The sequence below is a fragment of the Mirounga angustirostris genome, unplaced genomic scaffold (genome assembly GCF_029215605.1).
Source record: "Mirounga angustirostris isolate CCGP_5_RB_7025 unplaced genomic scaffold, mMirAng1.0.hap1 SCAF_2, whole genome shotgun sequence".
Taxonomy (NCBI): domain Eukaryota; kingdom Metazoa; phylum Chordata; class Mammalia; order Carnivora; family Phocidae; genus Mirounga; species Mirounga angustirostris.
The window spans coordinates 101512453-101538258 of NW_026991710.1; the positions used below are offsets into that span (position 1 = coordinate 101512453).

Genomic DNA, 25806 nt, shown 5'->3' on the forward strand with positions numbered 1-25806 from the left:
CTGCAGTGGTAGGGGGTGGGAGGGATGGGGTGGCTGGGTGATAGACATTGGGGAGGGTATGTGCTATGGTGAGCGCTGTGAATTGTGTAAGACTGTTGAATCACAGACCTGTACCTCTGAAACAAATAATACATTATATATTAAAAAAAAGAAAAGAAGATAGTAGGAAGGGAAAAATGAAGGGGGGGAACCGGAGGGGGAGACGAACCATGAGAGACTGTGGACTCTGAGAAACAAACTGAGGGTTCTAGAGGGGAGGGAGGTGGGTGGGTTAGCCTGGTGATGGGTATTAAAGAGGGCACATATTGAATGGAGCACTGGGTGTTATACACAAACAATGAATCATGGAACACTGCATCAAAAACTAATGATGTAATGTATGGTAATTAACGTAACATAATAAAATAAAATTAAAAAAAAAACAAAAGCTTAAATCTGAAGCCAGACTTCCTGGGTTCAAACACTCCTTCTACCACCTACTAGCTGTATGATCGGGTGGAATTTACTTAGCCTTTCTGATGAGAATAAGCCTACCTAATGTTGCTGCTATGAGGATTATATGCTTATGGCATGCTTCATGCACTAGTACTATAGAAATACCACAGTGTTATTGGGTACAGCACGTTAGATAGAATATCTAATCCTGGGACCCAAGACACCTAAATCTAGACTTAGCAGATGGGTCCTTGGCTAATAGGCTTTGTTTTCTCATTTGTAAAATAAGAGGTCTGTACAGCTAGAGGACTCCTAGAATATCTTCCTGCTTTATAAAATGCCATCTTGCTTTTGGATTATATTTCTTTACCTCTTCCTCACAGCCCTACTGTGATGTAAGTTAAAATTGCTTTTCTAATTTAAAGAGAGGAAAACTGAGGCATAGGGGAGGAAAATACCTTCTTTTTTCAAAAAAAAAAAAAGTGCATCATTGACTCACAATTAAGAAACTTCACTTTGCATTCTCACAGTTTAATAAATGACTAGCTTTCTTACCAATGACATTCAGAAGATTAGACCTAGAGTCCATCCTGTCCAATATTCTGTTTCTCAGAATAGCTTCAGACATCATTTGCACATCCAAACTATTTCTTTAATAACCTGTCACCAAGCTGTCCTCCATTAATTTATCTAAATCTATATCCTAGAATGTTCAACCTTCTGGGGTAATGACCTTCATATGTTTTCGGCACCATGCCTCCTGTATTCTTCAAGGAACTCTGAAAGCTGCGCACTGCCTGGGAACCTTCTCGGATGCACCTAAGTGATGGCAATTTGAGGGGTGAGACGATAATCTTACAGGCCATTGATAAGATAAAATAGGTACAGTGTCTAAAAGGGGGAAAAATCACCTCTTTTTCACTAGGAACACATTAGTTTTTCATTTCAAGGCTAGTATTTTGAGGGCATGGTCTCTATGGAAAGAATATAGTGAACACACGGAATAGGGCAAATTAGGTTACCTGGTTGCCTCAGAAATGAGCTTCACTCCCACTGCCCTTTCCGAGCTCAGAGTCTCTGGGTCTGTGTCATGAAAGCACTATTTTCTCTGTCTGTCTAAAGCCCTGACAGTTGGACAGGAGCATAGGACAAGAGGGCAAAGAGATGAAAGGAAGGCAGATATGGAAAGGAATAATAAGGACAGGCAAGAAACAGGAAAGAAAAGAAACAGTCAGGGGAGAGAGACTTGTCCTTAGAGACTGTAAATCCTGAAGAACCATCTGTATTCTGGCTCAGAGAGGGTTATGCTACCCAAGTGCTTTCCGTGCAGTTTAGAAAAAGGAACTGTGAAATTTAGACGATTTTTGCATATCCTTAGATACTTGGTAGCTTCCTGGACTCCCTCTTAAATTCAGTTGTGTTTTCTTCTCTTTTTGCCTCTTGTAATATTTTCCAACATTTGAAAGGTTATCAGAGGTGACTCTTCAAGTCAGGGTAAAGGAGGTTCTAAGTATTACCAATACAGATTTAGCCAGCTTCAGGGGAAAACTATGAATAACAAATTTTTAAACTATCGCTTCACTGAGATGACTTCTCTGGGCAGGATTGCAAACATCACCATCTTTTATAAATTATTAAAGCATAATATGAGAAAATATTCCCTTTTGTAGAATCCCTTTTACAGATTTTCAATATACTATCAAGCAAAATGGAAAAAACAAGGCTTGAATGACATTTGAAATAGTGGCAAATACATTTAGAATTATATTTTTTATTACTATGTCAAAATAATGATATTCAGAACTATTTTACCTCAATGCTTTTCTATTCTCTCTAAACAGAATTTGAAGTTTTCAATTTGCTCTGAGTTCTGTCTAAAAATAAATAAATAAATAATTCCTTTTGAGTCCAAGGAAATACATCTTTTCATATATCACATAATGAATCTCTTCAAAGAGAGTAACTATAAGGTGATATTTATTTTTTCTTTGTATTTTTCCACATTTTTACAATAAATATGTGTAGCTTTTATATCAGAAAAAATTTTAATGGAATAACAAAATTATACTAAGGCCAGATCTCTACCAGGACAAGATGAGGGTTGATGAATATCTAGGGAAAGGGAAACAAAAAACATGCAAAACTTTCCTGCCGTTTTTTAAGTGATATTTTTTAAAAAGACCATTTTTCTAGAGCAGGTTTAGGTTCACAGTAAAATTAAGAGGAAGGTACATGAATTTCCATATGTGCCCTGCCCCAAAACGTACACAGCTTCTCTCATCAACATCTCTCACCAGAGTGGTACATTTCTTACAACTGATGGACCTTCACTGACATATCATAATCATCCAAAGTCCATAGTTCACATTAGGGTTCTCTCTTGGTGTTGTAAATTCTATGGGTTTGGATAAATGTATGACATGTAGCCATCATCATAGTATCATACAGAATATTTTCACTGCCCTAAAAATCCTCTGTGCTCCACTGATTTATTCCTCCCTCTCCACTCACTCCTAGCAACACTGATCTTGTTACTGCCTCCATAGTTTTGCATTTCCCAGAATGTCAGATAGTTGGAATCATATAGTATGCAGCCTTTTCAGATTGGCTTCTTTCACTTAGTAATATGCATGTAAGGTTCCTCCATGTCTTTTCATGGCTTAATAGCTCTTTTCTTTGTTTCATACCATTTTCTTGCAACCCCTTAACCTGAATTATATTGCTAGTTGCATTTGCGCAAATCTCACTTAAGTATGAAAAACTGTAATAAGATCTGAAAGACCGAATAATCACTCTTTCTGTGATCTGACACCACAACACTAAAAATTGGATTAACTCAGCATCCAGAAAATAATTTAAGGAATTGATGTCTACAATAATCTTAAGTGGACAATAGGAGACAAGAACCTGCTGAAAAACAGTTTGACTTTCACCAGAACCATGAAATCTCCTTTTGCCCCAGATTTAAAGGTAGAACCATCCAAAATACATAAGAGGATGTAGCAACCGAATAAAAGAAAAAAATGTTGTCACTAATGTATAATTTTTGTAAAAAATAATATTGCTTAAAAAACAATAATACTGCTTGACTGGAAATGATGTTCAGAAAAAAAGTTCCTCCATTAAAACAAAATAATTTGCTATCCTTGTATTTCTGGGTTGACCCAATGTCTATGGCTCACCACTCTGAATATACATTTGTGGATTTCAGGGAGAGGCATTTTTGTCATATTAATAAAATGACTTTAATTGTATTTCATATTAGTCTTTTGACTTTCTATCTAAAGGGATATACAGATGTTTGGGTCAATAAACAGCAAAACTAAATACTCTTCTGTGTTGTGTGCCACATACCACTAACTACAGAAGAGGAACAAGAATTTGGGAGGCAAAAAGTCACATCAAATCCCTCCTTTAAACAAATGCGGGGGGGGGGGGGGAAGTCTTGCGTTCTACTTAATGCTCATCCCCACAGAACAGCACCATAATTATAGCTCTCTAATCCAGTATATACCCAGCCCCAAAGCGAATTTATCACAGCACCATGCTGAGAGGGGGAAATCATTTCTGAACAACATTTCCAATATCTGGTGATTTTAAATCCGCTGGGCAAAACTGATTACAGAGCAAACTTTGGAAGGCACCAGGCGGCAGTAGGAAAGTGGATGAGCGTGCAGGGTAGCCGGGGTGGAGCGCGGAGCTTACCTTGAACTCCTTCTCTATGTTGGCCAGCTTGGCCAGCTCGTTGCTGAGCTCCAGGGCGGTGAGCACCGGGTCCTCGCTAGACAAGGACAGGTACGCCGGGCTGGCCAGCCCCTTGTAGGCATTGATCCTCGAGCGTGAGTGGCTGAAAGAGTCGTGCCTCTGCTTCTCCATGCAGTCTCCGCACTTGCAGAAATAGTCGTGCGGCCGCTCGATCCTGGCGCCCTTCATCAGCAGCATGTGTACCACCTCGTACTTCTGGCAGTGCGCCGCCAGGATGATGGGCGTGATGTCGGGCGAGAAGCGCGTGCCGTCCTCGTCGTAGGCGTAGAAGTCGTCGTCCTGCAGCTCCTGCTCACAGGGGCTCAGGGTCAGGCGCTTGCTGGCCGCGAAGCCGGGGTGGTTGAGGATGGCTTCCACGATGCGCACGTAGCCCTTGCTGATGGCAAGGAGCAGGGCGTCGCCGATCCGCGCCAGGTTCTCCTTCTTAAGCAACAGCTCTGTCACCTCCAGGTGCTCGTTGCCCACGGCCAGCTGCAGCGCGTTCTGGCCCATGTAGTCCACGCAGTTGACGTTCAGCGTCTTGGACTCCTCCAGCATCTTGCGCACCACAGGGATGTTGCCATACTCCGCAGCGTCGAGGAAGCGCTCCTCCTCGGCAGTGAGGCTAGTGCCCCGGTCATTGAACATGAAAGCCGGGCCCCGGACGGCCTGGCGCCGGCCCTTCTCCCGCATCACCGTCTTGCGCCTCAGAGATGGACTTTCCTCCATGGACCTAATCAGCAGCAATGAAAAACAACTGTAGACCACTAGGGTGTATTGCTTCCTCCCACAGATCCAGCCCTTTCCAAGTACACAGCACCTACAGCAGACCTGTGGCCCGCGGGCAGCTGGGTCAGTTGCTAAACAACGCACCTGAAATTTACACCTGTACCTAATACCGGCTGCTTGAACCCAGACAGAACAAGGGTTCCTGTTCAAAAGAAAACGGCATTTGGAAGAAATCCTAATATAAACAAGGTCTAGACATCCATGCTTCCCTTGTGGCCCTGGTATAGATGGAACTCACTGGACCTTGTATAAATAAGCATACTAGTCTTAAAAGTCTTGAAAATAGAGGTCTAGCAGGTTCTTGGCACCAAAGCACTAGGATTTAAGGCTAAAGAAAGCAAATTTTTCCAGAATTAGACCAGAAGAATCCTCTCAAATCATTGCATATTTTTAACTAAATAAAATAATTGACGGGGGGGGGGGAAGTCTAAGATTTAGGTCAAGGATCTTTCAGGATCTTACCTTTGTTATCTTTTCCTCTTAAGGGTATCTGCCTCCCCCCCGCCCCCCAAAAAAACCCAACTTACTTGCTTGAAAATAACTGTGACTTTGTAATAAGAATTGTTTAATTACCAATATTATATAATTGCCTCTTTGAAGTAAAATGATATAGTATGATTTATGGTTGAAAAATCACTACTATTGGGCCACCTGGGTGGCTCAGTCAGTTAAGCCTCTGACTCTTGATTTCGGCTCAGGTCATGATCTCAGGGTTGTGAGATCAAGCCCAGAGCCCTACATCCAGCTCCACACTGGGCGAGGAGCCTGCTTAAGATTCTCTCTCGCCCTTTCTCTCTCTCACCCTCTCCCCTCCCACCCCCTCCCCTTCTCTAAAAAAAAAAAAAAAAAATCACTACTATTATTTTATGAATAAAGCAACCGGACACTAATTGTATATCCAGAACAATGTACCTAATACGAACCACATTCATTGAGATTTAGCTGCATTATGAAAGTGATGTCATTAGTTGATGTGTACAGTGATTCAGGTTCACATTTTAATTGATGGTGAGTAAATTCATTTCTTTGGACTTCCTTACCCCAGATGTAAAATGGAAATTTACAAAGTGCTCCAGAGTTTCCTCATGAGCACATGAACAAAAAGCTTTTTTAGAAGTTCTGAGTCTTTGAAAAATGATGCTAAATAAACAACATAATTTTTAACACTGTGATTACTTTTTTTTAACATTGTGATTACTTTTACTATTTAAATGGCTGTTATTATAAATACAAATCTGCATCTCTACCCTTAGCCAGTTCTAACATTCTTGCTGACTTCAATGCTTAAGATAAGCTTCTTTAAAATATCTGTGATTTTTGTTTTGTGTATGAGCTGCAACCAAAAATACCAGATAAAGCTCTTTTTACATTACCGACTTCTGAAGCAAATAATAGTGACAAGTTAAAAGTGAATGGCTGGGGGAGAAAAATGCTTTCCTTCTATGATATATATTCCAGAAATACTTTCCACCATTGATAAAACAATATTCACAGAGTCAGGGGCTGCAAACTATGCTAGAGAAGACACTGTCCTTCTCCCTGGGGGTCTGGGAGCAGAAGTCAGAGGCAGTTACCAGCCCCCACTCAATTCTCACCTCTGTTGACCTCAAACCAAGAGAGGAGTACAGAAGGCACTGGCAGAGGTTTCTCACGTGGAGACCAAGGGAACATGGCCAGGCAAACCTGGGTCATCAGAGGTGATAACCAAAGAGGTCCGGAGAGGCACGTTAACTCCAAGGGCGACAATGCTAGACTGGCACCCCATCCTAACTGCTCAACTAGTGTCAGGTGATCAACTTTTTAAAATTAAATAAATAGAGTATTTATATGTATATACAACTTTATATACATACATATATATGTACACACATGTACGCACACACATACATATGTGTTTGTAGCAATTTCCAGAAAGCAACACAAGAGGCTTTTAATTGTAGTTATACCTGGGCTCTGAGCAGTAGAACTGAGGAGCCAGAGGAGAAGGGAGATTTCTGCTCTTCACTTATACCCTTTTGCACATTTTGATTACTTTTGACCACAGTTTGAATATTTTTATTAAAAATAAAATTCATCATGGATGCCTGGGTGGCTCAGTCATTAAGCGTCTGCCTTTGGCTCGGGTCATGATCCCAGGGTCGTGGGATGGAGCCTGGTGTCGGGCTCCGTGCAAAGCGAGGATCCTGCTTCTCCCTCTCCCTCTGCCCTTCCCCACTGCTTGTGCATGCTTTCACTCTCAAATAAATAAATAAAATCTTTTAAAAAGTAAAAATAAATAAAATAAAATTCATATTTTTAATGTCTATAAATTTTATTCCCTTAGTTGACAAAAATTTTTGAATGTAGGTGCTTATTGGCAATGATTACATTATAATCTTTCTGAAGCTAAATAAATGCCCTATCAGTGTAGTATGGATGTATGTTGTGTAGGGTAGCATGTAGAGTGAGGTGTGCGTAGTGTGTAGTGTGTGTGGGAGACAAGGAGGTGTAAGGGTGGGTCGGGGTTGGGGTGTGTTGTGTGTGTATATATGTGTGTGTCTGTATGTGTTGGTATGAGGATGATTTTTAGGTGGACAAGAACTGGGAAATAGCAGGGGTGCCTGGGTGGCTCAGTCATTAAGCATCTGCCTTCAGCTCAGGTCACGGTTCCAGGGTCCTGGGATCGAGCCCCGCATCGGGCTCCCTGCTCCTCAGGAAGCCTGCTTCTCCCTCTCCCACTCCCCCTGCTTATGTTCCCTCTCACACCATCTCTCTCTGTCAAATAAATAAAATCCTTTAAAAAAAAAAAAAAAGAACTGGGAAATAGCATTCACTGGATTGCATAGAAGAGAACTTTGTTTCAAGACCAAACTCTATGACAGGGCTTTAAACAAATCTGGTAAATACTGTACTGTGGTAGGTGAGTATCTTTTGTTATTCCTAATGGTACTGACTTTTTTGGGTTAATATTTTTACTATGAAGCTACAAACTGGAACTCTTCAAATGGCTAGAATTTCCATATGGCATAAAAGATGAATTTTATGCTTACCAGTGATAATATATTGACATTTTCTATAATTCCAGAAGGTATCTGCAGAGTATATATGTCTGAAGAATTCCAATCTATACTCAGATACATTATCTTTGCGGAAATAAACTCATTATTAAAGTGTCACATCTTAATGGAAAGGGCTCTTTATCTAATGATTGCTATCTACAACAAAAATCACTTATAAAAACCCCACCTTTTCTCCCCAAAGAGTGTGATTTGAAAATACCGGAATATGATTTTTTAATGAATTTTTCTTTGCATTTCTTAAAATTTAACATTTTTTTCTTAGTATCTCTTCCTCTTTCAGAACTAATATCTCCATATTGTGTATTTGAGCTGAAATGTGGGATTTTAGTACTACACAACACATGTCACATGAGTCATTTTGATTTTGTCTTTAAAAGATTCTAACACTGAGTTAAGTGTGAAGTCAATTTCTGAATTAGAACAAATTATACAGCTATTTCAAAATAAAAGAGCTGATCTAATGTATCTTCATGGTGAATCTATGTAGGAAGTGCCTTTAAAAAAAAAAAAACAACTTGACTTACAGTATTAGGTAAAACAACCTTCATTAATCTGGAATGATAGGATGGTATGAGTCACACTGAATTCACCTTGTCCACAATTCATAAACATGGCGCCAATCTTAGCTGGTCTTGACAGTGCATCTCCGCTAGCATGAGAAATAAGGAAGGAATGAGGGTGAAAGGGAGAGGATGCCTCGCTTTAGTAATATTAACACTAAAATCATTTTGCCAGACATTTTTTTACCTTCAGATCTCCATCCAGTGGGTTGACTCATTCAGCACTACAAGGGTCCATTGCACAGGGCCTTCTTTCTTATAAGGGCATTGGAGTACCACTGACCTAAACCAGCTGCTCAAAAGTCCTCTTGCAGGCTCAGGCTGATATGGATGCCTGGTAATATCTGTCTGCTGTGGACTGCACTGTGTCCCCCCACAAATCCATATGTTTAAGCCCCACCTCCCAATGTGATGGCATCTGGGAATGAGCCTTTGAGAGGTTAGGAGGCAATTATGATTAGATGAGGTTATGAGGGTAGAGCCCTCATGATGGGATCAGTGCCCTTGTAAGAAGAAACAGTAGAGAGTTCTCATGTTCTTTCCCTCCCTCTCTCTCCCCCCACCTCAAGCCCCCACCCCACCCCCACTCCACGAGGTGAAGACCCAGCAAAAAAGAGCCACCTGCAAGCCAGGAAGAGAGAGCTCTCACTAGAACCTGACCATACTGGCACCATGATCTCAGACTTCTGACCTCCAGGACTGTGAGGAAAAAACACTTCTGTTGTTTAAGCCAGTCTATGGTATTTGGTTGACAGCCCAAGCTGAGTAAGACAGTGACCATACATCTTAAGAAAAAAAAAATGCATGCTATATGAAACAAACTTTGGATTCTTGGTACTTCTCCAAACAAAAGCAGATAAAAAGTTCTTTCTGAGAAATATTTTGGTGTGTACCCAAAGGCAACCCTTTGCTCCATTGCATTCAGAGGTAAAAATACAAGTAACACTCCTCAGTCTTCATAACTTTGACATAAACTCATCTGACTTCTAACACTGTTTCTCTAAATGTGACATGAGGACCACCTGCCTCAAGATCACTTGGAGTGCCTATTAGAATGCAGATTTCTGGGACCCATTTTAGATGAACTAAATCAGAATCTCTCAGGGGTGGGGCTATGGAATATGTATTTTATTTTTTAAAAAAGATTTTATTTACTTATTTGAGAGAGAGCGTGAGAGAGAGCATGAGAGAGAGAGGGAGCACACAGGCAGAGGGGAGGGGCAGAGAGAGAAGCAGGCTCCCTGAGGAGCAAGGAGCCTGATGCAGGGCTCATCCCAGGCCCCTGGGATCATGACCTGAGCTGAAGGCAGACTCTTAACCAACTGAACCACCCAGGTGCCCAGGAATATATATTTTAAATGAACATCCTTTGAAATTCCCAAGCACACTAAAGGTTGGGAACCTCCAGCATAAAAACAATGGGATTATCCTGAATCAATGACCCCAGACTATGAGGCCCTTAAACACCTGTCATACTGGCCCTGACAAAAGTCAAGTTGAAATAACATGTGTGAGCACTGCAGCCTAAGGGACAAACAGCCATATGTTTGTTTAGGTTCCCTGTGTTTTATTAACATTTAAAATTTGAACCTCAGGAAGCTGAACTTCAGCAAGTCACCTGAATCACAGTAAATAAGAAGCCTGCAAAATGCCTTCACCAGTGACTCGTGACCGCCCCCCCTCCTGCTACCCCCGCAGCAAGGTGTCCTGAGTCAACCAGGGCAAAGATATTGTATTTGGAAAGACAAAAGAGAAAAGCACCTTACTACTTTTTCCAAAAATACCCTTGACAGTATAGGAATATCCTTGACAGTATAGAAGTAAGCAGAATAATATGTTTATAAGACAATGAAAAATGAATCTGAAGAACAAGGAAAAGAAGGTTGGCTGGGCAGCATCCTTGAAAGTCAACCAGAGAATTCTAGTTTGTTTGTTGTTGTTATTTAAGAGAAGTGTGACAGTAAAAGCAGAATTTAAGAAGAGCAAGGTGCTGGGGATGGCTATGGCATGCAAGGAGGAAAATTAGGAGTAGCCTGTGGCACTGGAAAGAGTCTGGAGTCAAACAGAGAGACCCCAAGTTGAAGCCCAGATCTGCATTTAGCTATATGTGTTACAGTGGGCAGGTTTTTTAATCTCAGTTTTCTTATTTATGAAAGGGAAATAATACCTGCTTCATAACTAAATAGGAATTAAACATGATAGTGCGTGAAAAACATACCTATATGCCAGGTGCTGAGTAAAGTTTAGTAGCCTTCCTTCATGCCATCTCTGCTGGAAAGCTGGTCTAATAATACAGCTACGATTGGCTAAAGATCTGGAAGACGGTGCTGGCAATGAGAATTGGAAGGGAGAGTCCAGGACACAAAACATTCCAAAGGAGAAGCTTCAGAACTTTGAGACTGACAGCATCAAGACGGTGAGTCATAGATGACCTTGAAATTGCTTAATCTGGGGGCGCCTGGGTGGCTCAGTCGGTTAAGCGTCTGCCTTCGGCTCAGGTCATGATTCCTGGGCCCTGGGATCCAGTCCCGCGTTGGGCTCCCTGCTCGGCGAGAAGCCTGCTTCTCCCCCTCACCCTGCCTGCGGCCCCCCCCCCTGCTTTTGCTCTGTGTCTGTGTGTGTGTCAAATAGATAAAATCTAAATAAAATAAAATAAAGAAATTGCTTAATCTGAATAAGGAAGTGGTGCTTGTTAAGAGAGAGGGTGAGTTGGGACATTTTAGAGTGACCAGAGAACAACAGGTGTACATGTAGGATCTGAGGTCAAGGGGGAGGACAGGACATGGCAAGAGATTTGGGAGCTCAAAAGAACAAATAGTTATTGAGTACTTACTCCCTATGGGTCACTGGATAATGAGAAATAAAGAATTACCTGACCATCCAGGAATATGTGCACATGTGAGGGGATATTTATTAATACTGTATTTCTTTAAAAAAATTCATGTAACCATAAAATAGGTTTAGAACACATGGAATATATGATAATTGATTTTAAATCTATGTGAGAAATCATTTAGGAGGAGGGAAAAGAATGTACCAGAAATCTGGGGTAGAATAATGATGGTAACTGAACACTTTTAGATCTAAGCTAAATTGCTAGATTTCCTGGGCCAAAAAAAAAAAAAAGGCAAGGGTTATATAGTTTATATATTATTAGATTAAAAGAAGCAAACTTATCTGGAGAGAGAGGCCTATTAATACACAATTCTATGATAACTTTAGCACTTGCATCCTCATAAAAGGTACAATGGATATGGATATGACAACCTCTTAACCCTTTAAATGCAATTTTGAAGACGACATAGTAACCTTTTAAAAATATCAATCCTTGATAAAAGCAAGGGCGTGACATTAACAAGTCACTGGTGAAGGCATTTTGCAGGCTTCTTATTTACTGTGATTCAGGTGACTTGCTGAAGTTCAGCTTCCTGAGGTTCAAATTTTAAATGTTAATAAAACACAGGGAACCTAAACAAACATATGGCTGTTTGTCCCTTAGGCTGCAGTGCTCACACATGTTATTTCAACTTGACTTTTGTCAGGGCCAGTATGACAGGTGTTTAAGGACCTCATAGTCTGGGGTCATTGATTCAGGATAATCCCATTGTTTTTATGCTGGAGGTTCCCAACCTTTAGTGTGCTTGGGAATTTCAAAGGATGTTCATTTAAAATATATATTCCTGGGCACCTGGGTGGTTCAGTTGGTTAAGAGTCTGCCTTCAGCTCAGGTCATGATCCCAGGGGCCTGGGATGAGCCCTGCATCAGGCTCCTTGCTCCTGTATCAGTGGTTAGTTAGAGTTAGGTGGGTGTGTTTAGGGGAGAAGAAGAGAAGACAAATTTTAGAGGAGTGCAAAGAGAAAGAGCAAGGTAATTTTCAGCTTTTTGTAGGAAAAAATGGGATTTTGCAAGCAAAATTTAGGAAAAAGAGAAATTGTCTTGAGGAAAGATTTGCTCAGTTCCTTCATTTCTCTAATTAGTTCTGAAGGAACCTGATCATAGAATGTTCTCATCGTGCAGACAAGACAGCTTTTGACAGCAAGGCCATGATGCTTCCTGTCTTAACAGAAGAAAGAAAAAATAAAAGGGAAGTAAAAATTAAGATGTGGATCCAAGAAACTGAGGAACCATTGAGGGTAAGAGACCTGGGACAGCCCAGCCCGGTTAAGTAGGGAATGGTGTGGGCTTTGTCAAGCCACCCTAAGTTCCCATGTGGTGTGGACCCTGTGCTGAGAGCCAGAGACCCTGCACCCTGACTAGGGACACCACTGGTGCTGTAAGCTGGGTTAGAACCCTGGAGCTCCTGGGAGTTGAGCTCAAACCATATAAGCCAAGGAGCATGACTGGGTTATAACAAAGGTAAGTCAGCCAAGATCGAGTTATTTTCACTGACAAGCAGCACCCAAGTAGACAATGAACATCGCCCAGAGACCAGAAGAATCAGAGGACAACAACTCTTTCTTTCCTCCAAGGGACACATAAGCTCCCTTCCCCCAGTGCCCAGATGCTACAGAGGACAGTGGGGGGGGGGGGGGCTTTCTGAGAGCCTGAGCTATTTTATCCAAGTGAGAGGCTATTTATTAAAAGGAAAATTTACTTCATAACATCAGACTAGGATCAATGAAATTGGCTTCACAGCATCTCCCCAGGGTGCCCTGAACTAGAGGTGTATACATGAACCATAAGGAGACTACGACCCCTTGAAGAGATTGGAGGGAAGAATCAGCAAGCAAAAATGCCTTAGATATGAGCTCAAGGCACAAGGAGACACTGTCCTAGTTGACCTATTCCCTGCAATAATGTAGGGCAAGTCTTCCCTCCTATTAACTCACATAACTGCTTAACTGCTTAATTAACTTAATTGCTTGATTGATTGTTTAATTCACTTGTGGGATGAGAATAAGTGTCTGTTTAGCAAACAAACAAAAAAAACCCCCAAAATTTAAAAAACGAATTTAAACCACAGAATGGACATTTGGTTTATTTTTTTTCTCTCCTGGTCAGCAGGTGGGAGGCTCAAGAGAAAGACCTATTATAGGCAGATTACAGGAGCAACACATTGCTGCTCATCTAAGTTGTTCTGGTTTCTTGACCCTGCTACACCTGCCTCTGGGATGTTCCTTTTGTTTCCATCCCTGGGCCTACCATTATTTCTGCCCAATTGATACTAAGTCTATAGACAAAGAGATTCAGTCAGAATGGTAAGTCACTTCCTTAAGGTCATTAAAGGATAAAGAATTAGAAGAAGAGAGCTCAGAGGTCCTCTCCCAGGCTCTCTACCATGCTGTCTCCGGGGAATAAGAAAAAAATGAATAAAGGTTGCAAATCAAAATAATGTTATTAAAATGTATGCTCAGCTTATGTTTTGGAACACTTGGGTTCTAGAAAGAACAGCTTCAAAAACTGCTCTTTGGATTGAATCACAATCTCTTTAGCACTCAGCAACAAATGAGCATTATTAAAGAAGTCAAATCCTTTATTGAAATGAAGAATTAGCCAACTACTCAATTCATGTAGCAAGCTGGCAAACAGAGTAATAACACCATCAATGTGAGCCAAAGCAATGAGAATAACACCCAAGTTGTTTTGACGAAGCTGTTCACCCCCCTGAAGAAAGTGAATGTGCCAACCGGCCAGGATCCAGTCTGTCATTCTGTGAAGGGCAAGAAGAGCAGAAGGAGCCACAGAAGAGAAGTAGTGCGAAAAAGCACAGAGGAGGGGGGAAAAGCATTAGAGAGCAACGGCCATGTTACAGTGTCCGGGGTGGTGATAACTGGAAGTGATGATAAGGGTGGGAAGCAGCAGGCACTGACAAAGGACAAGAAAGTCAGAGATGAAAAATCAAAAAGTAGACAAACCTCATAGTCCCCCTGGCAAGCAGGCAGCTGTCAGTCAACGTGGCTGCCTCTGGAGACACCTGACATCTATACCATATGGCTTTCGTGTGAGTGGGCTCGCAGGGAGGGAGGGTGTCTCACAAACAGCCTCAATGGAGCATCAAAAACACATGTTTTGAAAATCTCTTAATATATGTATTTGGAGAGGGGAAGAAGTGGAGTGGGGGACACTCTGAACTTCAGTACATCCCCTAAGGGCATCAGTATGGAAGACTAGAGGAAGGCAGCCCAATCTATTCAACTCTTTGGTGAATAGGGTACAGGGCTACAGGGAGTCCCATGTCCCACAGCGCCTAGTGCTGAGCTCACATCTCCTGACACCACAAACAGCTCAATAACACATTGTCTCAATAGCAACCAAACCAACAAGATAAGGAGCTCCATTTAAGAAACAGGAAAGCAGGGGCGCCTGGGTGGCTCAGTCATTCGTTAAGCGTCTACCTTCGGCTCAGGTCATGATCCCAGGGTCCTGGGATTGAGCCCCGCATTGGGATCCCTGCTCTGCGGGAAGCCTGCTTCTCTCTCTCCCGCTCCCTCTGCTTGTGTTCCCTCTCTTGCTGTGTCTCTCTCTGTCAAATACATAAATAAAATCTTTATAAAAAAAAAAAACAGGAAAGCATAGCTTTCATTTCTAAAGATTCTCATCCCACCAAAAAAAAAAAAAAAAAAAAATTAATCGGTAGAGATTCCAGCACTTACAAGTCTGGAGAGAGATCTGGGTCTCCACAGTAATTAATTTCCTGACAGTTTCTGTTAGCCTGTGCTATATTCAGAATCCTCTAGGTATGAGTTTAATAAATCTATTAGACAATGCTAATTTGGGTATATACCCTAATCGCCAAGTCAGAGAAAAGAGGCTGTTGTATATTTAAGGAGGAAAGCTCCGGTCTTCTCCCTTCATCACTTTCTTTGTCATCCCTCTCATGAAAGCTCTTTGCCAGACCCCTCAGCAGCCACAACCAGAAAAGCAAAAAGGCCACTTAACAATGTGTTCCTTCCTCCACTGGGAGCAGAGGTGAAGACCCCTAATCATTGCCTGTATGGCATGATAATACTTCTTAAACGCATGTACTTTCTAGAACTTAGATGTTTCTGCTTTCAGGAACTGTATTTTGTGTATAACTCGGTTAAACTGACTGTTGCATTGCTTTTTTTTTTTTTTAATATTTTATTTATTTAACAGAGAGAGAGAGCACAAGCAGGGGGAGTAAGAGAGGGAGAAGCAGGCTCCCCACTGAGCAGGGAGCCGGATGAGGGACTCAATCCCAGGACCCTGGGATCATGACCTGAGCTGAAGGCAGATGCTTAACTGACTGAGCCACCCAGGTGCCCCTGCATTGCTTTCAATTGCCTGCTTTTATGCTTGGCTCTTCAAAGATAATGTAACATCCTTAATAGCAGAGACCGCCTCCCTTTATCTCTATACACCTGGCTTTCAGTACATGGCTGATGCATATCTATCTGCTGGAGCCATGCTTGCACAGATGCATGAGTGCTTAAACCACAAGACTGAAGACCCAGAGATCAGACAATTTTCCCCTCCAGATTAAAGAAAACTTTTGGTCACATATGATAATGTGTGGAAGTAGAGGTGGAGGGGAATTCGAATAATTCTTCTATAAAAGTCATGAATAATATAAATTAATAATCAGAAGTTAAAGTAATGTAAACAATTATTCTTCTTTCAAAGCAGATTTCTGCTTAATCACATTTAATTCTTAGTTACACCACAAAAAGTATCTGATGAATTCCACATCTCTTGATTTTGATATTAAAGTGACGTTTGGGGGCGCCTGGGTGGCTCAGTCGTTAGGCGTCTGTCTTCGGCTCTGGTCATGATCCCAGGGTCCTGGGATCGAGCCCCACGTTGGGCTCTCTGCTCAGCAGGAAGCCTGTTTCTCCCTCTCCCACTCCCCCTGCTTGTGTTCCCTCTCTCGCTGTGTCTTTATTTATTTGACAAATAATAAAAAAAAAACTTTAGATAAAAAAAAGTGACGTTTATCAGGATAATATGGGGATTAATCAGGGTGCCTGGGAGGCTGAGTTGGTTAAGCGACTGCCTTCGGCTCAGGTCATGATCCTGGAGTCCCAGGATTGAGTCCTGCATCGGGATCCCTGCTCAACGGGGAGTTTCCTTCTCCCTCTGAACCTCCCCATCTCAAGCTCTCTCTCTCATTCTCTCTCTCTCAAATAAATGAATAAAATCTTTAAAAAAAATACGGGGATAAAAAAAAATACAGGGATAAGTCTTAGAATTAATAAGCTCTAATAATGAAGCTTATCTTCAAAAATAAACTCTTTCACAATACTTTCTAAAACTAATGTTTATTATTTCAGGAATATTAAGTGACAATGAAATTAGAAGTCAAATATGAATTCAATCTGTAAGTGAACAAGAATTGAGATAAACTTAATAATAGGGGGAGACAAACCATGAGAGATGATGGACTCTGAAAAACAAACTGAGGGTTCTAGAAGGGAGGGGGGTGGAGGATGGGTTAGCCTGGTGATGGGTATTAAAGCGGGCACGTTCTGCATGGAGCACTGGGTGTTATGCACAAACAATGAATCATCGAACACTACATCAAAAACTAATGATGTAATGTATGGTGATTAACATAACAATAAAAAAATTTTTAAAAAAGAACCATAAAGAAAAAAAAATAAACGCAATAATAAAATCAAAAAGTTCTACTGACCCAAGAGAAATTCATATTTGGTTACTTAAATATATTAGATGATATTATATATAATAATATTTTATATAATATACATATAAACTTATTATATATATATCCATATACACTTTTAATATTATTAGAAGCAAAGGGATCTGGTTTTCTATCACTATCATCTACATCCTAAGTCAAAAGTCTTAAGTTTTTAGATGCTTGCTCCTGTCTCGTCACCCTGCAACATACTTTTCAACAGAATCCATATGCATCAGGACTACTTGACAAAATATATTTAGAAATGCAAAACTGGTGTAGAATATTAGCATTATCATGCTCTTTCCTTAACAGGTCATATACTTGTGGACATTTAAATCTCATTTTTTAAAAGATCTAAGACCAAATCCGTACTGTCACCTATTATTTAAATACTGCAAAAGGAGGGAAGTTTACTTTTTAATGAGGGATTTCTTTTGACTAGGTAACTGTAGACAGACACCCCTGGCCTAGATGCTAAATTAAAGACAAAACACTGTAACAATCCTAATTATTCTCATAAAGTCACTGCTGAGCCCCTTATGCCAAGTGTGAAGTTGGTCACCCCATAGTTCACAACTCCAGATCTTCTATCTGGGGCCAGACTTCTACGTGCTCACCCTGCCCAGGCCACTAATCAGGCTCTCCTGCCAGACTTATCCCGTGTGATGTTGAGGGCAGGGTTGAAAAAGAAGATTGCTGGTCAAGATAAGAGCCTCCCTCCTCAGAAGACTGCTCAGCAGCCATTCACTGTTCCTTAAGCATGCTCCTTGAGGGGACAATCTCAATCCTGAGCCATGAAGTTTAAAGCATTCCTTCCTACCAAGAGCCTAGGAACCCAGTAAAAACAGGTTTCTTCATCCTGTTACATTTCCCATGGTGTTTTATTGCTTACTGTCAACTGCGGTAAGGGGGTTTATGGGATATTGTAGGCAAAGCCAAAGCTCAATGGTTAAGAATACTGGGGGTGGGGGGGAGAAGGAAAGAGAGGAAGAAAGAGAGAGAGAGAGAGAGAGAAGAGAGGACTGACATTTGCTATCCCAGGCCAGTAATGAAAAATCCCTAAAATTCTAACCCCATCATCAGATGATGCCCCAGTCTTGCTCCAGGATCCTCTCACCACTTTGATATTAAGAAAAGAGAAAACCATAACAGACATTTGGCAGGGGGTCACTTATGTTTTGAGATATTCTTTTCTTTTTGTTTCCATTCTTAGTCCTCCCACTTAGCTTACAAACTTTCTCAAGTTGATCGGCCATCAGCAAATTGAAATGATGAATTAATTGGATCTCATAAATGAATTAATACTAATTAGTAGTGTCCTGTGTTATTCCTCCCAAGAGTAAATGCACTTTTAAATTTCTTTGAGGAAGAGAGAAAAGCTGAACCGAAAGGAGGCCACGGTGTGAACAGCAGAGCCCTAAGAGCCTAGAGATTTCACATGACTTGGGGCTGCTGTGAATTAGAGGTCAAACTTCAGAATCAGTTTATCAATTTGTAAAAGAAGAGACTGGACTAGATGAAATCCTTTGCAACTCAAACATTCTATTTTTTTTCCCCCAAAATATTCTATAGTAGTTAGATTTAGGAAGTGTGGTACTAAGATGACTTTAGGTGGAGGAGTTCAAATGACCCTCGTATCACACTGTATAGCTTACCATCTACTCCATTCACCCAATAAGATCAGTCATGAATAAGAATATTCTTCCTTCTGCAATCTTAGCCTGTTAATAATATAGTCTTCATTGGGGCTTAAATGAACACCTAAAACATAATCGTAGGGATATTTGGTTTCAAGACAATGGGATAAAGGCCTTTCTTACCCTTTCTCCTCTCCAAAATTATCTCCCCTAAACAGCAAGGAAAACAGAGAAAAGTAACACAGATTTTGTCTTCCATGAAACAGAAGACATTTGTCATATCTGTAACTACACAATATGTGAAGTTGGAAGACAGGTAAATGATTTAGTGGAGATAAGGAAGGTCCAACCAGAGTGCCAGAGTGTCTATAACAAGAAGCAATTTGATCCACCTTGCTCAATGCCAGAAAAGGCCCAGAAATTGAAGGCAAAAGAAATCCCAGAAAGTAGAGATGAGGCAAGAGCCCAAAATAAGGGAATTGGCTGAAAGTCTGTATAAAGATCAGGTAGAACTCTTTCCCCAGATCTCTACCCCACTGACTGATACCCTCACCCCTATAAGCAAGATAGGGTATGAAATCTCCAGAGAAATAGAAACAGAGATACTCTGGTTGTGAGGGTACCAGACCCAAGAGAGGGCAGGCACTAAGAACGGGGGATCCCTTCCCAGTTCCAGCATGAAATATTATATAAACACAAATTACTGCTTTTGTTATGACACATTTTTGGCAGTACTACCTCTGAAGAAAAACTAAACAGAATCTTCCTTTCTAGAAGTCTTTCTCTTTTAAAGATAACACTGCTGAGAAATCCAATGATTATGTGCACCTACGTTAATATAAGGATTGATTCTTCTTTCTAAAAGTAGACTCATAAGTTTCTCTCTTGATTTATCAAGTATTTGCCAACTATGGGTCAATTCTTCTCTTTTCTTGAAACTGGTCTTTCTAGGCAGCTTTGCCTTAGTACCCACCTGCTCCTTCATCTTGCTACCCTTTCTCTCTACCCTCTAAACAACAAAAATCCTTCAGAAAAGGGAATCTAGAGCTCTCTTTGTCTCTTTACACTCTTTCTTTGGGTAATACCATATACTCACATGACTCAGCAACTAGCCCCATCAGCCAGTAGATTCTCAAATTCTCCCAAGCTTTAAACTTGCATTTCCCTCTTCCTGCTTCACACCTCTAATCGGAATTATCTGAAAAATCAGATCCTCCTCTTTGTCCTTTCCTTTTCAACGACATCGATGATCTCAGTTATCTAGGCCAAAATCGCCAAGTCATCTCTGACCCTGCTTTCTTTCTCTCTCGCACGTGCTTTTTTTTTTTTTTTTTAAGATTTTATTTACTTGAGATAGAGAGAGAAAGAGAGACAGAGAAAGAGAGAGAGAGCGCACATAAGGGGGGCAGGGGCAGAGGGAGAGGGAGAAGCAGGTTCCCCGCTGAGCAAGGAGAGTGCAATGGGGCTTGATCCCAGGAACCTGGGATCATGACCTGAGCAAAAGGCAGACACTTAGCTTAATCGCTTCATTGACTGAGCCCCTCAGGCACCCCTCTGCTTTCTCTTTAAACCCCTCATGGGCAGTTAGTTGCATATTCCATGATCCTATCTGTGTATTCTGTCTTCCAACCTCTTCCCTTTCCATCCCACCAGTACTACACTATTACAAATCCTAATCTCAGCCAGAATGGCTATAGTAGCCCCCTAATTTATTTATTGACATTCTCTCAATTGCCACTTCAATCCATCCTGCTCTCAGACTGGCTTTGATCAAATTGCTGCTGCTCTGTAACCATCAATGGCTCCCTATTGTCTCCTTCTGGCAAGATCCTCCCTATTAATGCCCCAAACCAATACATCCAACTAAATCTCACTGCTCCTACACATACTCTATGTTCCAATGAAACTCAATTAACGTTCCCCAGACATGCCTAACATTTTTGGGGGAAGGGCTTCAATTAATGTCCCACTCTGTCTCTGTCTCCTTTCCTATCTTTTAGAGCCATAAATGTTTCCTTCATTTCTCCATGACCTTACATAGTCCGTCGCTCCTTTACACTTGATCCTTCATAGCTCCTTCCTTGTATGTTTTTATGGTACTTATTTTACTCTAATTTATAGCATAATAGCTCATGCCCAGTTTCATTTCCACCTCTCCCTCATGAGATTTTAAACTTCTTGAGTGCAGAAAAGTTGTCATACTCATCTTTGGGGCTTGCTGTACTTAACTTGCACTTGGCACATGCAAATGCTTTAAGAAATGTCTTTGAATCAAAACTCATGAGAACCGCCTTCAGATGCCTTTTTGGAGTTTTATCAGATATATTTAATAACTAAAAACTTCGAGAATGAGGTAATCTTGCCAGTGACAGACTACTTGGTCCTAGGTTTGCAAACAATTGGGAAAAAGAAAGTCTTGGTTTGAATCAATGGTTGAATCAAGAGTTCTATCAAAGGACATTTTTAAAAAGTCTTGTTAGTGATACAGCAGATGACATTCTTTCTCCTAAGTCAGTCTGTTTAAAATTCCCAAATGGAATACTGGAGCACGGAGCAGTGAAATGAGCAACAGGATAACCTTGAGGAATCTTTTTGGTAAAAGTGGGATTCTATCTTCAGCATCCTGACTAAATTTTAAGTCCAGCTATTCTCTTCTGACTACTGAAAATGACCCTGGGGCTTTGAGAGACTGGTTATCCTGCTCCAATTCCATCCTAGGCTTGTTGTGTTCACTTTCTGAGCTTTTAAACTGTGGCCATATTCTACTTGAAGGAGGAATAAAGAGCTGATTTTTTTCTACAGATATCAAACTAGTGCCCAACGTTAGCAAATGACAGGACTCAAACATGAAGAGATCGCTGCCCTACCACCCGAAGAAACATTTATTAATGTTTGTCTCCTTAAGATGACTGGATCTTCTCAAGCGCTTTACAAAGTAAATATACTAAGACATTTACTTGTTGAATTATGTAAAGTCAGAAAATAGAAAAAAAAATGTTCTCTTCTATTAGCAGGTAGACAAGTTTACGATAGAATTTGCCTTAGTATTTTGTGTAATTGACCTCAAACTCCAAAAGGCAAAGTGAGTAATCTCTGCTCCACCCTATTTTCTCAGATAAGAGGGCAGTGGTGTCCCATTTAGTGTGGATTGAAGGGAACAGAAAAAAAAAAAAATTAAATAATCAAGAAACTGAACTGGGTTATAAAAACCAAATTGGCAAAAGGAAAAATAGACAATGTCTTAAAATCTTAGGGAGGCTGGGAAGCGAGCTGGCATGCTTTAATCCCTAAGGTATACCTTCCTTCCATTTCCTGGGCCATTTCCACTCCAGGCTAACCACATCAGGATGCGTCGCTCATTTTAATTCAGAACCCTTCCCTAGGCGATCTACTCCTAGCGGCTGATTTCTGGTTTTTTATAAGCAAATCTGGAAGGGCCAGGCGTGGTCTCTGAGCCCGCAGAGCTATGCGAGATTAGGTCCGTCTAGAGGTCGCCGCAGAAGCCTGGGACCAGGATGTGGCAGCTCTAGGGCAGCAGGGGGCGCTGCATAACCTCCGTCCCTTCACAGAGAACCACTCCACCCCGCCCAGACGGTTAGTGCCGCCCGCCACGTCTGACCCCAAGTTCTCTACCTAGGTCTGTGCGTTTTTCCTAAAAAAGTCTGTAAACCCCGTGGCACGCCCAAGGTATGTGACAAGAAAAATAGCATGCACCCTTTAAAACTAAGCGCTCTCTTTTAATCCTCGCTATGTCTCGCAGCTGCTAAGGCTGACTCCGAGATCTGGAAATTGAGAAAAGTTGCTCTTTCTCACACACTACAGTGCCGACCTCTACCTTCCTTTAAAAAGAAAGCAGCTGCTGACCCTGAGCCGCCTGGGAACTACAGCCAAAGTTACCACGAAACAGTTCCCGCGGCTGCCTCGCGCCCACTCTCCCCTGGGGATTTGGCTTCAGTTTGCCCCCAACTGTGAATGGACTATGGAGAAACGAGGCGACTGGGCAAACTTATACCCACACTCCGTATCACACACCTTCCCTTCCCTTCTCCCCACTCCCCTGCCCCGGCTTGGGGCCGCCGGGAGCGCCGCGGGGGCCACGCACGTTCCCAGGGTAGTTCCACGCTGGGGAGCGGGGGAGGAGGCCGAAGTTCGAGGGCGCGCCTGGGTCTAGGCACACCTTCCCATTCTTTGACTTCCTCGGGTAAGCTCGGGGTTCATTTGCCGAGGGCTCCCAGCCCATGGGGCAGTAGTGTGCGTGTAGGAGAGACGTGTCTGCTTGCTGCAAAGCGAGTCTGGCGTCCGTTGTGTCCGTCCGCGGGGCCGTTCCTTGCGCTTGAACCGGGACACAGCCCCAGCCACGCCTTCAGCGGCCCCCAAGTCCCTGCACAAAGCAGAACCAAGGGGACGAGCTCCCGATCGAGGTGTGCATCCCCAAGTCGCCCCGAATAGAACTGCCTTGCCGTGCCGGGAGGCGTCTGGGGGTCCCTGGCACGTGGCGGGGCGTCCCGGAGCGCGCCATTCTGCCCCCCGCCCGGCGCTGCCCTCCCGACGCGCGGGCCGCGGACCGGCGGGGTACTCACCTGTCCAGCCCGGGGGAGAAGGGCGGCGGGCAGAAGCCGTGCGGTTCCCGCTGTGAGGGCGCCAAGCGCTGCTCGAGCCCCCCGTTGACGCCCCTCCAGCCCCGCCGGCGGCGCTGCGGCTCCGCGCCTTCGTCCTCGCCCTCCTCTTCCTCCTCCTCCGGCGCGGGGAAGGTCACCCTCGCTTGCTCCTTGCACTTCCTGACCTTGGTGGACATCGCGCCCGCCGCGCTCCGAGCGTGGGGATGCCGGCCTCCGCCGCCGCCGCCGGGTCTGTCGGCGGCGCCCCTTCCGCACCGCCCGCCGCTCCGGCAGCTCCGGGCAGCCCCGGGCGGGAAGGCAGGAGGAGAGAACGGCGCGGCCCGACACCTAGCAGTTAGAGGCGGGAACCAAAGCCGAGTCGCCGCCGCCGCCCACCACGAAACCGTGGGAGCAGCCGCCGCGGCTGTGGCTGCGAGGAGGAAGCCCGGGGCCGAGTGGCGCGCTCGTGCTGGGAAAGGCTCTCCGCCCGGCGGCGGCGGCGGCGGCGGCGGCGGCGCCGAAGGCTCCTCGGTGCCCGGCTCCTGTCTCCGACAGCATCACTTGCTAGGACACTACCGTTACTCAGGCTGAAGGACAGAGAGGGAGGGAGCGGGGGCGGGGGAGGGAGAGAAGGGGGAGAATCAATTCCTTATCAGACAGAGCGAGCTGGAGAGGAAATCAGACCAGCAGGTAGGGAGTGAGGAATCAGAGAAACTTCTCTCCGTATTCTCCCATTTCTCTGCCGGAGGAGCTAGAGCCCCTTTCCATTTCCAGATACAAGTTTCCTAAGGAAGGGGAAAGGAAGTCGTCTGGCTTGCTAATTTTTCTGAAGTCGTATTTACCCAGTTCGACTCCAGATTTGTTTCAACAAGCATCACTTGTTCGTTGTGTTACTCTAAGACTTAGTTGAAACTACGGAGGTTTAAGTACATTTCCTTGAGTGCCTTTGTACCCCAAGAACGGTAATGTTTGAACGTGCATTGTGCTTCAGTTTTTTTTTTAATAAGTCTCAAAACCATCTAACAAGATTTATATACATTCCAATAAATATTTTCCAGCAAAATTTAAAGTCTCCTTTTTAAAACTTCAATAATAATAAATAAATAAAGCTTTTTTTTTTTTTTCATCTTAAAAGTCAAAAGCCATACTGGAATTTTAGTCAAAAGGAGTCTTAAGGATCAAAGAATTTATCCCTTTTTTTTTAGAAATAAGAAAACTGAGGCCTAGAAAGAGGATGTAAACTAGTCATGGAAGGCAGCTAGTGAGAAAACTCAGATTAGACTGAGGTGAGTGTATTTTCCAAGGCTTTCAATTGCCTCAAATATGCAGTTTTCAATCAAGTCCAGCTTGGAAGAGTCACAGAAATACCAGACACGCTATGATGAGATGAAATAAGATACTCATCTTTTTTTTTTTTTTAAAGATTTTACTTATTTATTTGACAGAGAGAGACACAGCGAGAGAGGGAACACAAGCAGGGGGAGTGGGAGAGGGAGAAGCAGGCTTCCCGGGGAGCAGGGAGCCCGATGCGGGGCTCGATCCCAGGACCCTGGGATCATGACCTGAGCTGAAGGCAGAAGGCAGTCGCTTAACCAACTGAGCCACCCAGGCGCCCCAAGATACTCATCTTTTAACTGTATCCAATTATACTGTATTTTTTCAGGGAGCAGTTCTTCCTGAAATTAAATAAAACACAAGTAAGGAAATGTAGTAGCTAGCTCTTTTGAATTCAGTTCTTAAAAAGTAAATAAAATATTGTGTGTTTTATTAAGGTGGTAACAAATCTGATGTTTTTGTTTTGTTTTGTTTTAAAGATTTTATTTATTTCTTTGACAGAGAGAGACACAGCGAGAGAGGGAACACAAGCAGGGGGAGTGGGAGAGGGAGAAGCAGGCTCCCCGCAGAGCAGGGAGCCTGATGCAGGACTCGATCCCAGGACCCTGGGATCATGACCTGAGCTGAAGGCAGTCGCTTAACCACCTGAGCCACCCAGGCGCCCAACAAATCTGATGTTTAAGGAAACGATATTTATTTGTACATCTGACAGAAAATACAAGTAAATACCGTCTAGTGCTTTACACTTGGAAGCACCTTTTCCATATTAGCACATGCAGAAATAGAAGTGTTAAAATCTTCACAATATACATTTCTAGACCCCTTCAATTCCATCTCTGAAATATCTCTAAAGGAAGACTGCTCTTTGTACCCCAATACCGCTGCCTCAGTTCAGGCTCCCATCAACCTCTCTGCTTTCTGTCTTTATGCAGCCTACCTCTCCCCATACCATTTCATTTTCCACGCTATTAAGCCAGACCATACTCAAAGCAAGTCTGATCGTGACTTTTCTCTATAAAAATCTTTGGTGGCTTTCCACTGCT

At 42.7% G+C, this 25806-nt stretch overlaps 1 protein-coding gene across 2 annotated transcripts in view; it reads right to left on the bottom strand.

The window, feature by feature from the left end:
- The window catches only part of TRPC3 (transient receptor potential cation channel subfamily C member 3), a 73430-nt gene extending 49547 nt beyond the window's left edge, over positions 1-23883 (bottom strand). For both annotated transcript variants that reach the window (XM_064583124.1, XM_064583119.1), the window contains exons 1-2: positions 23411-23883; positions 4141-4912 (exon numbers count right to left, since the gene is read on the bottom strand). In XM_064583124.1, the coding sequence (XP_064439194.1) occupies positions 4141-4912; positions 23411-23625 (987 nt within the window). In that variant the 5' untranslated portion in view covers positions 23626-23883. The remainder of the gene's footprint in view (positions 1-4140; positions 4913-23410) is intronic.
- Positions 23884-25806: the final 1923 nt, after the last annotated feature.